The 14,592-nt window shown below is 36.6% G+C and overlaps 1 protein-coding gene across 1 annotated transcript; it reads right to left on the bottom strand.

Annotated features, from left to right (window-relative positions):
- Positions 1-783: 783 nt before the first annotated feature.
- dlp (glypican dally-like) lies at positions 784-14,268 on the bottom strand. Its single transcript, XM_018546249.1, has 7 exons — positions 14,106-14,268; positions 7,787-7,929; positions 3,223-3,471; positions 2,583-2,754; positions 1,774-2,173; positions 1,235-1,404; positions 784-1,136 (listed from the first exon to the last, which is right to left on the bottom strand). Exons 1-7 carry the CDS (start codon positions 14,212-14,214, stop codon positions 784-786), a joined length of 1,596 nt encoding a protein of 531 aa, XP_018401751.1. The 5' UTR covers positions 14,215-14,268.
- Positions 14,269-14,592: the final 324 nt, after the last annotated feature.

The following is a 14,592-nucleotide window of genomic DNA, read 5'->3' as shown; positions in this document are numbered from 1 at the left end:
TACAACAGTATTACACTCATAATATCTATTCAACATAAAAATTCCTTTCCGACACTTCTCTTGGAAATAGAAATCTCGAAAGCAGTCTCGTGTTCGTATCGATTTAAAAGAATTCGTAGAATACGCTTATAGACTTCAAAAGGAAATTTTCCTACGAAATGACCACGCATGTCACGAGCAGTGAAAGAATACGACTACGTGATTTATTTCGAGAGAGCAAAAGGAGAAGAAAAGTGAAATCGCCCCCATATATTCATTGAAATTCAGCTCGGCGGTTGTAGAATTATTTTCTTTAACAGTTAATTCAAACGCCTTTTCTGTTTTTGGGACGAAAACTACTGTTGTAAGAGTTTCGTGAAATACGAAATTTCATCAAGTATCTACAGTCTTTCATTCAAATAGCAGCAGCGTGGATAACGAATCTCTCGTACGTATTTCTCCCGCTCTTGCTCATTTATGGCAAGATCGAGTAGCTATGGCCACGAATATCCATGTACTCGCTAGGTCGATCAACTAACACGACTTCAGTACTCGCTAAATCGATTTAATGCACGCAATCGATTTGGCGAGTGCTAAAATGGAGGGGTTCGAGAAATGGACCGCAAGACGCCGTTCACGAGAATATCCTCGCCAACTTCTCGGAGCGTTTTTGCGGAAATTCGCAAGATTCACGAAACGATTCGAGTCCATCGAATATCCTTCTTCCTTCATTCGTCGCTATCAGAGTCGCGACTCGCAATCGGGTAATATTTACACAGCGTTATGTTCGCAAAATTCACACGATCACAGCAAGTCGTTGAAGCAACCGCCGAACCACATCACCACTATTGGCATCAGATACGTCGTCAGCGCCCTGAATAACGACATCTTCGGCCTGCTGTCTTCTCCGCTATTCACGGAGATGGTCTGGTTATTGCTCGTGCCCGTACTGGTCGTACTAGTGCCTTGATGCGGTTCGATGTCCACTCGCGGCGGGATCTCAACCTCGTGAACGACCGGTGGCAATGGCTGCTTCGGTGGTTCTGGCTCTGCTTCCGCGTGTGGGCTCTCGTAGCCAGAGCCTTCCCTGAAGCCATCCTCGTCATCAGTAAACGCACCATCGCCCGAACCACTACCGGAACCGTACCACGTTTCGTCTGCAAGTAAAATCATAGAGGTAGTTATTATCGACAAAAGATTTAGTATTTAGAAAGAATTATTAGGTATGTGTTATTGATAATCGTCAGATAATCACCAGTATCGATCCAATCAACGTCCTGTCCATTAAACGCCAATTTCAACCTGTTCGTGATAGTGGTTAGCGCGAAAACTTGATCCCTCACGATAGTTGGTCTTGATACTGTACTGCGTACCTCTGGATTCAACGACTGAGACTCGCCATCAGATGACACCGGATATATATACCTAAAACAATACAAGCAGATATATCCCGTGTATCGATTTACTATGCGATATAACACAAAGATTAAGATAATGTTGTTATGCACTCAAAACGTATATATAGAAAATTGAATTAATAATTTATCTATACACTAAAAAATTTTTGGTCGAAAGTAGATGAATCAGAAAATTCTAATTATATATGAATCACAATTCTATTATTTTAACTAGAATTATAATAGATTCAATGAGACAATTTTGATTTGTTTATTTTTAACCACCAGGATTTTAATTAATACAACCAGACACTTTTTTCAGAGTGGCAAATGAATTTTTCATAGTTGAATGCCAACAAATAAAATTGATCAGGAATAAAATTTGATTCTCTCTCACTTGTCTACGTGTGTGCCGTTCCAACATTCTTTCGTATTACTGGGTGGCACAACCAGACCGTCGTTGCACATCCGATATGGCAAATAGACCCAGAATTGTCGGGAATCACGCACTCGTTGGCGTATTTCCTTCACTAGCTTCTCCAAGCTTGTAGCAGAGTCATCCTCTGGCGATGTCTCCTGGTCAAAGTTCAGGGACTCCATTTCTAGTTCTCGATTGTCCCTACGTTTACGTCTACCCAGTACCGGCCGGCCGCAACCAGTAAACACGCGCTGCGACACGTCTTGACTGCTTTCCTGGAAGTTCATGATCGCTTCGGAGATCTTTAGGTTAATCGGACGCACCAGTACTTCGATGTTGAACGGTCCGAGCAACCGATCGGCGATCTTGTCCACAGCCTCTGCATTTAAAAATCGAAAAGCAAATTAAAATTCGAGGTCATTCTTAGCGGAAAAAAAAAACTTTCGTACGAAATATAACTTATAAGAAATATTATTCTATTTTCTTTCATAACTTTCATAAGATATAATATAATATTAAATTAGAAAAATATTAAATACTAATATTAATATTGTTATTGTCTTTTTAAAATATTTTTTTAATAAAAGACTCGTTTTATTCGTGTCTACGAAAAGCGAGCGAAATGCAATTATTTCCGTAAAAAATCTCGCGTAACTTCCGAAGATTTTCAACAACAGATTGTGCGCGTCGATGTGTATTCTCTCAAAATATAGCCGATAGCCGATACTCCAGAGCGAGAGCGAGAGAAAGAGAGAGAGAGAGAGAGGGGAGGGGGAGAAATTGCTCACCAACGAACTGATTCCAGTCAGTGTCGAGTGCCGCGTATTGCGACAAGCAACCCTTCATCACGTTGGCACACATATCACCACACGCCAGCACGTTGTCCGATATACCGCTGCAGGCTGGACAAGCTGTCATCCTGGTCAAGGCAGCTGCGCAATCCGCCGATGGCTTGCTCAGCTACGGCCAACAAAGAGTTCGTTTTAGAGTCTGTGCGCGATTGCGGTTGCGGAATAATGGCGTAACAGCCATAAATATGTGAAGAAACTTAAAGAAATAGGATAGAACGAAGTGAGGAAGAATCCGTACGGAATAAAGTAAAAAAGTAGAAAACTCTGAAACTAAAGCGAAAAACAGATAAATTTTCTATAAGTATTTGTATTATATTCTAAATATTTTATAAATTACAATTTGATAATTTTAGCTTCTTCAAACAAATGTAAAATGAACAAAGGACATTTTTTGGTTTCATAATGTATCTAAAAATAGTAAAAATTAGGAAGCTATAAGTTTTTCTTAAATTAAAGCCTAAAACTTCAATTTTTATTACAACAAATATTTAGATCGATTAGACATCGCGAGATTTGAGTGCAGCAAGCATTAAATCAAGTTATATCAATTTGGATATTTCATGATATATTTTTTTACCAATTGCATATTTTTCAACACATTCGAAGCGACAGTCAAAGCTTGGCTGAATGCCCTCGTGGCCACGAACGATCGTTTAATTTGCACGCCCAATTTCTGTGGCACGTCCCCGAACGGTCGCATCTCCTTCATATGTTCGCCCACGCACTCCAGATATTTATTATCAAAGTTGTACTGGCTGTTGAGCACGGTGAACATCTTCTGATAAAGGGTGTTGAAGAAATTATCCATGGCATCGTTGAGGTCCACCTGAAACGTACGAGTAATATTTAATTACATTTAATTACTTAAATTCAATAACTACATTTAATTACATAAATTTATGAGACTAGTTTATAAAGTTGCAAGTGTTTAATTTATTAACATTAAAATATAATTTGTATATTGAAGAGGACTCCGTTTCTGAATGTTATTTCAATCAAATGAAATTAATATACATTTGAACAACTTGTATTGGCTCTTACAGGCATGGCTCTTTTATTCATTCAATTAGAATAATTACGTAGTAGTTCTTGATTATATAATTATATAGGAATATATCAGAATTGTATGAGATCAATTTGTATTGATCTCATACAATTATTAGTATTGTATGACACGCAGCACAGACAAATGTATACGTGTACTCTCAATGACACAATTAAAACAGTCTTTACATAAATACGCGAGTTTAATTTGACTACTTATCCAATTACCCGTTAATAAATTCTAAACATAATAAACTCTAATTAATTCTAATTGACTTTACCACGACATGTTGCAATAAATTGATGAAAAGTCTAAAGCTAGCTGCTTTCCTTTCGGAACTTTGATTTCGGAAGCGTTGAAAACGGTGCGATTTGTGTAATGCGACAGATTAATATTCGCGATAAAATTAGTTACAGCAGCGTTGCAACGATAATGCATTCACGCGACCGGGGCATTTCGCCTTCCGGCGTATGCGGAACAGGTTCCAAACGGCGCCGGTGAATAATTCGAGAGACGATTTGAATGACAATCGACAAAGCGTCTCGTCTCGTCTCGATCGCCGTCTTCCTTCTTCTCTTCAACCTTCGCCTCTCTTCCTTTTGACATCACGTGACGAATTGTACGACCGTGTATCTGTCACCTACGTCCTTTCCAGCCAGAAGCCATTCTCAACTCTGCAGCGCAAGTATTGAATGCGTGGAATCTCGAGAAGTCCATTTCGCTTCTTTTATCTTCCGCACGGGACTGCAGTCCGATAGTCCGGTTGCATTCTTAATATCCTTCCGTTTACATGTGTTTGACAGCCATCCGGAGTTTGAAGGAACGACGCAATACTCATTCTTAACTCTTCGGTATTATTCTGGGTATGACATCTGGATTTTTTCCAATGCTTTTCCAATGTCTTTCCAATATCTATAATTTTTTTTATTAATAAGGATATATGCATTTGTTTATATTACTCGTTATATTTCTTACGATTCGTGTCATACTATCATATAGATCCGCGGCGACTCAAGCTGGACTTCCTCCCATTTAAACTGTTTCATTATATGAAAATAATAATTTTAGCTGCATAAAAAATGTATAAGTTTAAATCTAAATTAAAATTCTAGTTGACGCGTAATCTAAATTTTGACTGATGTAATCAGAATCGTATGATTTGTCCATTTCCAAGCAAACTTCTTATACCCAATTTCTTCACTTTTAAATAAATTACGGATAACACTTTATCTAGAAGATAAGATCTCCATTGTATTCCGAGATCTCCTGGATAAAATTATTTAGAGGTAAAAAATTTGGGCATTAGTGTAGTAAAATTTTAAGTAATTTAAATGATTTAACCGGTGACCCACACTTGTCACTTATGGTCAAATCACTTAAAATTGGTATATAAAAAGAATTATTTTTACTGAGATATTTTAAAATTTAACTAAATACTAATCTGAAAATCTAATTTTATTAAATCATCAAAATAATTATATAGGAAATTTAAATATATGGAACATATAAATGTTTGATTTCTTAGTTGAAGAAAAAAGTTTACAATATATGTATTTATTTTTATAAAAGTTACATATATATATATATATATATAAACAATCGAATGAGTTGACCGTACCATGCCCAAGTAGTTCTATACCAATAGTGCGACATCGAAGAATTAATTCCACTTTTCAAATAATTCTATCCATTCTGTCTGCGCACCACAGGTATCAATTTCTTCGCATTTTCGCGCCTTACTCTCACAATCAGTTATATCGCTGCTTGATATTGCATCTCACTCCGTGGGAGGTGGATTGCACCTTTTCTTCACCTTCTTCAGATTGGGACTTTATTACATCTCATGCTCACTTCGAATTCTTCCCTCGTTCGTCTGCTTAATAATACGTTTCTTGATGCGAAACAGCATAACCGAGCGCGATCGTGTTTCCAAGTAAAATTAAATTCCATGGCATCCTGAAGCAGTCCAAAGTGGCCGCGCGCGATTAAAGAGGGGCGGCAGGTTCGGATAAATTCAATAGGTCGCGGTGTAATTGCAGAAGCCGTTCGATAGATAGGTAGATAGGTACACGAGGGACGCATATACGGGACCCTTCCGGCGACGGGATATTTTCGCTTTGGTGGTTGCGGGTCCCTTTACCCGGGACAATGTCGGCAATGTCAAAAGCACATTGATTAAATCCGCCTTCGCACGCGATTCCATCCTCTTCCGACTTTCAAGCTTCGGGAGTGCGGGCCGGACATCGTGGACAAAGGGTTGTTCCCGCTGTGGCTCCAATAGAAGTTTAAAAGCGTTAAAGGGCGGAGCTAAAAGTCAACTTACATCGTACGGTTATCCTCCGATCATTTGGAATGATGTTTCTCGAAGAATTCCGCAGGGGTCAATAAAAACGTGTTAATTTTCTTAGGCAGTTTTAAAAATAAACCCATAAAAATAGCAAAATGTTTCATTTTTAAAGCTCTTTTCTTCATAAAACTAATGTTGAGTAAATAATTTCAAACTCCTATGATTCTCAGATTAAAAAATTGATCATTAATCCTTCGAGAACAGGAGTTTTATAACAAAGAAATTTAAAGAAAACCTCGTTTCTAAGAGTTTTTATAGTCGCTTTGATTCAGTCCTCAGAATTCTAAAATTCCAATTTCAAAAGAATAATCTGGTTATTGTAAAATTTAGTTTTAGAGATTTTTTGGTATTGTTGAAATGGAATGTTTAAAAATGTCAAAATTCAAAACAATATATAATAATAATAACCTCTAACGAAGAAAGATCTAATGTCACAGAGTTCATAATCAGAGTTTACAAGTTAGTTTGGAAATCATTCCTAACTATTATTAATCACTACTATTTGCGCAGCACTAATGAACTTCAAACAAAACAAAATTAAAAACTTGATCTAAACCTCGCATTAAAAATTCCCTAAAATTAAGCTTTATGATAATCAAATAACTTTTTAGAATTTCTGTCCGCATATATTATAATAAAATTTATTATTTTGAATTTTATTTTTGACCTCAGATTCGAATAAAGAATTGTTAAACTATTCCACAGCTAAGTTTCGTAAAAATCAAACAGGTACTTTATAAAATAAAAGGTGACTTCAAATGAAGTCGTCCCCCCATCTATTATTCGAAGAATTAAGTGATATTATATTATCTGGATCTCTTTGCTATAAAAAAATACATTTTTTTTTTCCAAATAATCTTGGTAATAATTTCACGGCATCATTGACGCGACGTTACTGTAAGAAAAATTGAACGGAATGTGACGCGTGGCCGTCATGTCACGTCGTTATGTTTTACGGATCAATATTAAAAGGGACAGCTTGGGATATCCCAGTCGGGAAACGCGTGGAAGGGGATATAAATTTTTCCCTTTAAGAGAAGAATCCAAATACCATGACATTTATCGAATTACAGGAAGCTTTAATAGCAGCATCGCCATTACCACGTTGATCAATAATTTCGAACTAGAAAGACATTATTGCTTTTCGAGAGTACCTAGTTGCTTCAACCACTTACATGCTCGCTTATATTTTTGGAAGATATATCGCACATTTTACATCTTTTGGTCTATCTCGTATTTCCTTACGTATCTTGCTCGCTGATATTCCGAGAGGAAGGTGTCGTCGAGCGTAATTGCGCGGGAAACGGCTTGTAATAAACTTTAGATCCCGAGACACGGCTTGGCAGCTCCAGAAATTTTCTTCACCGTCTTATTTATTCGTGCTTAATATACTGGGCGAAGGGCGGGTCTGAGGGCGAGTGAAGAGGGACCGAGAGAAGACGGGAAAATTAACGCGCGATTGCAATTTTCACCGGAGGCACCTCGTGCGACATCAAACGAGAAGTAAATGAATAGCTCAGCGTTACGGGTGCCATAATTCCAAATTTTCCGGTAATACTCTATTTCAGAAATGTTCCCTTTCGTGAGAGGTTGAACAACGTAGACACTGTTCTAACATAAATTGATCAGGATCCGACCCTTATAGACGGAATTCTCGGCAAAGAGTGAAATAAATCGTAGTTGCGCTATTTTAACGTCGACATAATCAAATTCCAAGGGAGGATAAAGAGGGAGAGAGAAGATACTCACTGTTCCCTTCGCGTAGTAATTCTCCAGCTCCTTGAAAAAGTCCGTGAAGACGTACGAGTTCTGCTCGTAAAGGATACCGTAGGTCTTCTTGAACATCTCGTGAAAACCTTTTTTACTACCATCCAGTAGCTCCTTGAAAAAACCTGCAAATGATAAGAAACGCGAGTCATAATTCTGTTTGTATTGCGGCTTATACATAACAATAAGTTAATCTAGATCACTGTCTGTTATAAATCAAGTAAAGAAGGAACCAATATACAGTCGAGACTAGATCTTGGTGCCTGCACTGAAATAAATATTTGTTGAAATAGTTCTAATATGTTTGCTAAATATAATTATATTTATTTGATATAAAAACTCTCAATTTAATTTAACTATCATTTTTTTATTAAGTAAATATTTATTTACTGTAAGTAAATGTTTACTTAGTACTATTCAAGAAATGTGTATTAAGATTTAATAAATTTTTTTTCAACGTAATAATATTTTTACACTGTAAGTTTTATGCAGTTTTTTCAGTTACAAAAGATGTGCGCAGCTTTATATTGTTAAATTTGAAACGCGATTATAAAGTAAAGCTGAAATAATACCATGATTAAATTGTTCGTCGATTTGACAATGATGCTATATATTAGCATCTTAAACCACTAAAAGAACTTATTGCAAAAATATTATCTCAAGATTCGAACTTAGAATCCTCTGACTATCCGCGGTTATTGAATTTATAAAACTGATAATTCTTGATTACACTGTTATCAGCTTCTGCTTTTATATACTTTGTCACTTAAAATTGTTCATTGTATATCTATAATCAATAATATGATGTAACGCGAAAGAAACTCCGAGATATGGCTTATTGCGATGAATTTTCCGGCGCTTTGACGTTCCTTTCAGCGGAAAATCGCGGTCGAGCGCGAAACGGGAAATTAGTCGAGATTTCAAGGTGTGAGTCCGTCGTCGACAACGTGGAACAGGAAAGGATGGTTCGTATTGCGAATTAAAAGCCCAAAGAACTTGCGGCAAATACCCAACAGTTCTGGCTGCTTCTCCGATCGTCCCGTCTCTCACACTGAGGATTGGCGTCTGTGCTTTTTGCACCTCCGGTGGACTCACGACAGAAAAGGGAGCCGAGTTTGTCGCTAAAAGGAATTTTAATCACATTCCCCCGGCGGAAGTGACGATAAGGGGGTTCGTCGGTGAGCGAAAATCGGGGGTGGCGGCGAATCGGGGGTGAAAAAACGCTGCTTATCGTTGCATTGCAAACGCACCGCGTCGCATTGTGCTTTGTTCATCGAGAACTGCGACCGGAAATGAGTTAATGATAGTTTCCTTATATTTCAATATAATATCAATACGCTGACGAGGCATTCAAAGTAAGCGGAATTTTATTATTAATAGTTATTATACATTATTTAACAGTTTTATACTCTCGTTGCGGGAATAAACTTTTAGAATGACAGATCACACGCTAATATAATAAATACAGATAAAGGTAGTACCTAAATCAAACATAAATGTTGCATTATACTTTTCAACGTACAAGTTAAAACAATTATACAATTAATATCGAAAGCATTAAATCCCGACGTTGAATTTAAGATTAGAGTATCAACAAATACATGATTTACAAATGAGAATGTAACATCAAATTTGAAATTGTTTAAAATTTTCTGCAGAAATATTGATGTTTAATGGGAAACAAATGTTTTGTATTCGACGAAATTGAATTAAATATCGACAAATTAAAACAACCTACATTTTCTCCGGCAAACAGTTTGTACGTTAAAATTGAAGCTTCATATTAAAATATTCATAATTTTTAAGGGTCTTTTCAAATCAATACGTCCATTACGCGGGAATGATAACTTTGATCGATATCTTTGATCTTATACTCGCGAGACTGTGGTATCACAGCAATTAGCGCAGAAATTAGGGCATGTTCCAACTCGGGAAGCATCCTCGGGTATCTAACGATTCCGGTTAACGAAATTATTCGAAGGTAGCACCTTCTCGTCGGTCTTTCATCTTTTCCGCTGCACGTCGGCTTTTATGGCCAAAGCCCCTTTGAGATGCCACCGTCCAACTTTGGCACCTGGTACCCACTTTAGTCGGCACTTTGCTAGATAGAAGTTCGTACAACCTTTACTAGAAACAGGGTCTTCCATTATTTATACAAAATATATATCTACAAGATATATATATATATATAATATATGGTATATATCATAAATATAATACATCTATTTCTCCCTTACATAAAAAATGATGCAATTTAAAAAATTAAACTTCTCATAGAAAAGAGAAAAAATTATTCTATCTTATACAGAAAATTATGGACTGATCAAATAATATCAACGTCAATATTCCAATTTCCATAAATTATCTCATTGTACGTTGGTATATTTTTTTAACGAGTCATAGGATTTATAAACATTCTACGAATACTCCGCAGTATGCAAGAGTATAATTATTCCCATTTATCGATTCTTTACAAATGACAGCGAAAGTCTCGCGAGAGCTTTCTGTTTTTCTTGCTACAGCTTTTTTTAATTTTTGCATTTTTCACTCAGCCATGTAATCTAATATGTATTCAGGTTTCAGTAATGTTACGGTTTTTTCACGACTGATATAAACCTGCTAATTATGACTAAGTTATTATAATATACTTTGCAGTCGAATACTTTACAGCGATCTCATATTTTCCATTTTCATCCAAAGATTTCTTGAGTCTTATCCTTTATAAAATGAGACATTGCTAAGCTTGTCCGCTAAAAAAATGCGCTTCTAAAATAACGAGCAAAGAAATATCATTATGCAAGATTATTTAAATGTACAAAGGACCGCGCGTTCTATTATACGCGATAATGTCCCCCGGAGAAGTTCCTGTTCGAAGTAGTTGCTCTTCGAGGCACGCAGCTGGCGTTCACGGTAACGGATAGTGTTCGAAACGGTTTCAAGAGAGCCCGAATAATTATCGTCTTCAACACAGGCATTCTGGGGGCATTCGCGTATTGTGCGAATTGTTCACGCTACCTACGCTAATTACGATGGCGTACTCGCATTCAACATTCAACTATTAATTGCACCGGAGCAGACGGTGCTCTAGATGCAATCGCATTTGTTTGTGGCACACAAAGATAGATGTCTCCGGACTTACAGATGTTTGACGGATATTGACGATGCGATTAAAGGTATAACGGGGACGCGAACCAGCGCAAGAAAAAAGACATAATTCATTACTTATGCAAAAAGTGTGTTGTAATTTAATCGATAGAATGCTAAACGGAAAGAATGGTTTTGCTCAAGTGTCTAAAAATTAAGCAGATCTAAAAATAATTTGTTTATTTAGATCATCAAAATAATTATATACAACGATCAAGTTGATTACTAGAATGTTAAAATTTTTTTACATAATTAGTTGGACGGTCCAACAAAATTATTTTCAGATTTCTAACCAGCTATTTTTCAACTTAATTACACACAACCGTTTTTTCCATTTAACTTTAAGCAAGAAAAGAATACAAATTCTATGCAGCGTTATATAAATAACGTTCATACTAACAAAAATAAAGTATAAAAGTAAATGAAGAAAATGGATAAATGACGACCTTGTTGCGCGATATGAATATGCATTATATTATATTTATTTGTATACTATTTCGTTATTAGGTTGTCTGTAGTCGCAAACGTCGTGCAAACTCGGACAAATCAAATTTCAGGCGAATCCCGACCCCGGGATTCGGATATCTAAAAGGTGCATGCAAATGCGAATATGCGGAAACACTTTGGGGAAGGTAGATATACCATCAGAAGCATACGAATACAGAGAAAACGGCGGATATCCTGATGATCCCCCGCGTAATTTACGTGAGCGAAGGTGTGACAGATTCTCCCTATAAATCGCCGAATAACAAATCAATAAGAACATTTTTATTTGCACCGCGGCCGTAGTTTCATTCTTGCCAAACGGATTCGGTGAAATATACGAGATATTCCTCGTCGCTCTTTTTTCCCTGTTAGCCGCATATTTCCTTGTAACTAATATCTTTGCAACAAAAATATCATTTCCTATTTTCCAACAAAATTGCTCTCGCAATTTCCATCTATAAATTTCGGTCAAGAAAATTCCGTTCTACGATTAATATAAAATGATACTTAAAAATACAGGATTATGCTAAATAATTGTCGGAATATCATGAATTTTTTTTGTAGATAGTGCATTTAGCATAAATTATAGCCATACTGGTGTATGTGTGTGCATACCAAAAAACTCCATAAAGTTATGTTTTAAACCTCTCGCCATTCAGTAGCTTGAACTTTGTGTCCACGATGCTAGAAACTGCTGAGATCTTATAGATAAAAAAGAATTAATAAATCGCATTTGAACAATTCAACCAACGCAATTGGACAATTCTTTTCTTGTGTACGATCTCGAGACAATTTCACACAGTAAAAAATATTTAGTATTTGTTATAAACGATTATCCCCTCAAGTCCTTGTTAAAATTTTATGTTGAATATTTAATTATCCTTAATATATGTATATATCCAAATATTAATTTTATTTAATACGATTGTGTTATTTGAATATTTCCTGTTAAATTGATATTCAACATTTCTTAATGTTAAAATAACACAATTTATAAGTAAACACAAATTACATAAAAAATTTTTTTTTAAACGCAAATTCTAAAACAAATAAAACTCAAAAAATAACCATGGTAATTTTTATAAGAAAAAAAATATCACTTTTCTTTTATTTAACGCCTCGTAAAATCTCTTGAATCTCTCTCTAAAAAAAAAAAAGGAAGACTTTATGTCATTTTGTAAGTACCACATTATTATTTTCTTCTTCCGTATATGTTGGTGCAATCGAGTCGATACACTCTACAATGGTTCGCATGCAGATGCCTCCTCGAGCGCGCACACAAGACAGTATCAGCATCAAGAGTATACGCGTCCCTCTCATATAACTCTTGTAAAACTCTCGTCGATGCAGCCCGCGGTTCCGCTTTAATTAGAAAAAAACCTCGCAAGTCGAGCTCGCTCTCGGCTTGGAGGAGCGCAGCCGCAGCGAGAGGTCGTCAACATCCACTTTCGCGCTGAGCCGTAGCTGCCGTTATCCCTGAAATCTCGTTTCATCCCCGCTCTTCTCATCCCTACGCCTACTCCGGAGGCCCACGCTTAAGACGGACAAATATGTGAGTTCGATCGAGCATTGTGTTTCGAGCACATCCGTTAAAAAGTTGGCCCGGAGCATCGACGAGATGTTCACCGAGGGTGATCTTCCGAGTGACGTCCGGCCGATTAAACTGCGAGGGTGGCAAGTGAACGGCGAATATAAAAACGCACTTAACCGCGAAAAGAGAGAGAAAAGAAGAGAGAGAGAGAGAGAGAGAGAGATTTTACTTTGTTTTGACTTGTGTAAAATTTGTTTTAGTTACTACTTCTTAATTCTTCGCATTTCTGTATAAATTTACATTTTATATATACAATACGAAGCGCTTGTTCTTTTTAGCAGAAGTTTCTCCAGTGATCTCTGAATACCTTTCCCTGCATACCCAATCCTATTTTGCAATCTTATGTTGTTCTTGCGAAAGAAACATTACAATCTTTCAAAAAACTTCGAACGTGCAAAACGAAGAGTAGTCTTGTCCGTTTCGCTTCTTCGACTGCTGGAAACTCGAGTATCTTACTATGAAATATTGGTTTTACTTCTGAATCTAGAATATACGAGTACAGCGCGTTACTTTCGAATAAGTGGATTAAGAGGATTTGAATAAGGCGATTAAAAAGTTTCGCCGATGTAAAGCGAACAAAATGCTGGGTGAGCATGAAAAGTAAAGGTATACATTGAGATTTGTATCGGGGACACAAGAGACTTGTTAATCGCAAACATTGAATATGAAATTTAATACTTCTTACTTTATTCTAAAAGATTTGTATCGAAGACAATAAGGCTAATATCCAAAATATAAACTTCTGTAAAGCTGTGCAGAGTAAAACACACTTTTTAAAATTTGAAAAAAATTAAACGGAATTCTCTCTGGTTGGTCCTCCTCTTTTGAAAAGTTAGAACAAATCGATTTCTTGATAAATGGTTAAAGCAATGGAATCGGGTCCTTAAAATTTCTTCGACACTGATGATAAGTAACAAAGGAAATCTTTGTTCTCTCTCGCTGCCCTTCGTTCATTCATTCAACTCCTCGATCCAGGCAGAAAAAGAGATAAAGAAAGTCGGCACATCTCGTGATATTCCTATCGGGCATCGCCACGCACAGAGGTTTCCCTTATCGAAGAAATCGGAAAGCGCTACTCACTGTGGAACCTGTTTCCCCGCGTATGCAGGACCTGCTGCATTCTGTGGAGAGCTTCTTTGGTGGCCATTTCGTGTTTGTCGCGTGCCCGCGCTTGTAATCTCACTTCCATGTCAGCTGAACAGCACACTTCGCCGCCGCTTCTCACGCTGCCGCATGCTTTAAGTTCCTTCGCTATATAAACAAAAGAAAAAAATTATACATTAATAAAAATTATCCTAACGAGGGAATCGGCACGTTCGACAAGATTTAGAAATTCTGAGGCAAGGACAATGATATATACATCTTTCTCCTTCTTCTCAAAATCTTGTCGACTTGGCAGGATACTATACTAATGTATCTTTTATAGCAGAGGTTGGTAAACTACGATCCGCGTAATTGTTATTATATTCTTATTCTCGTTAATAAAAATTTTGTAAAAATATTTTCGCTTTTATTATAAATACCTAATATCCTTAATTTTGCTTTTTGGTCTGTAAAATTTAGATGG

Source organism: Cyphomyrmex costatus, unplaced genomic scaffold (genome assembly GCF_001594065.2).
Source record: "Cyphomyrmex costatus isolate MS0001 unplaced genomic scaffold, Ccosl1.0 scaffold53, whole genome shotgun sequence".
In the NCBI taxonomy this organism is placed as follows: Eukaryota; Metazoa; Arthropoda; class Insecta; order Hymenoptera; family Formicidae; genus Cyphomyrmex; species Cyphomyrmex costatus.
The sequence above is the reverse complement of the archived record's forward strand: the minus strand, read 5'-3'. Positions and strand labels throughout refer to the sequence as shown.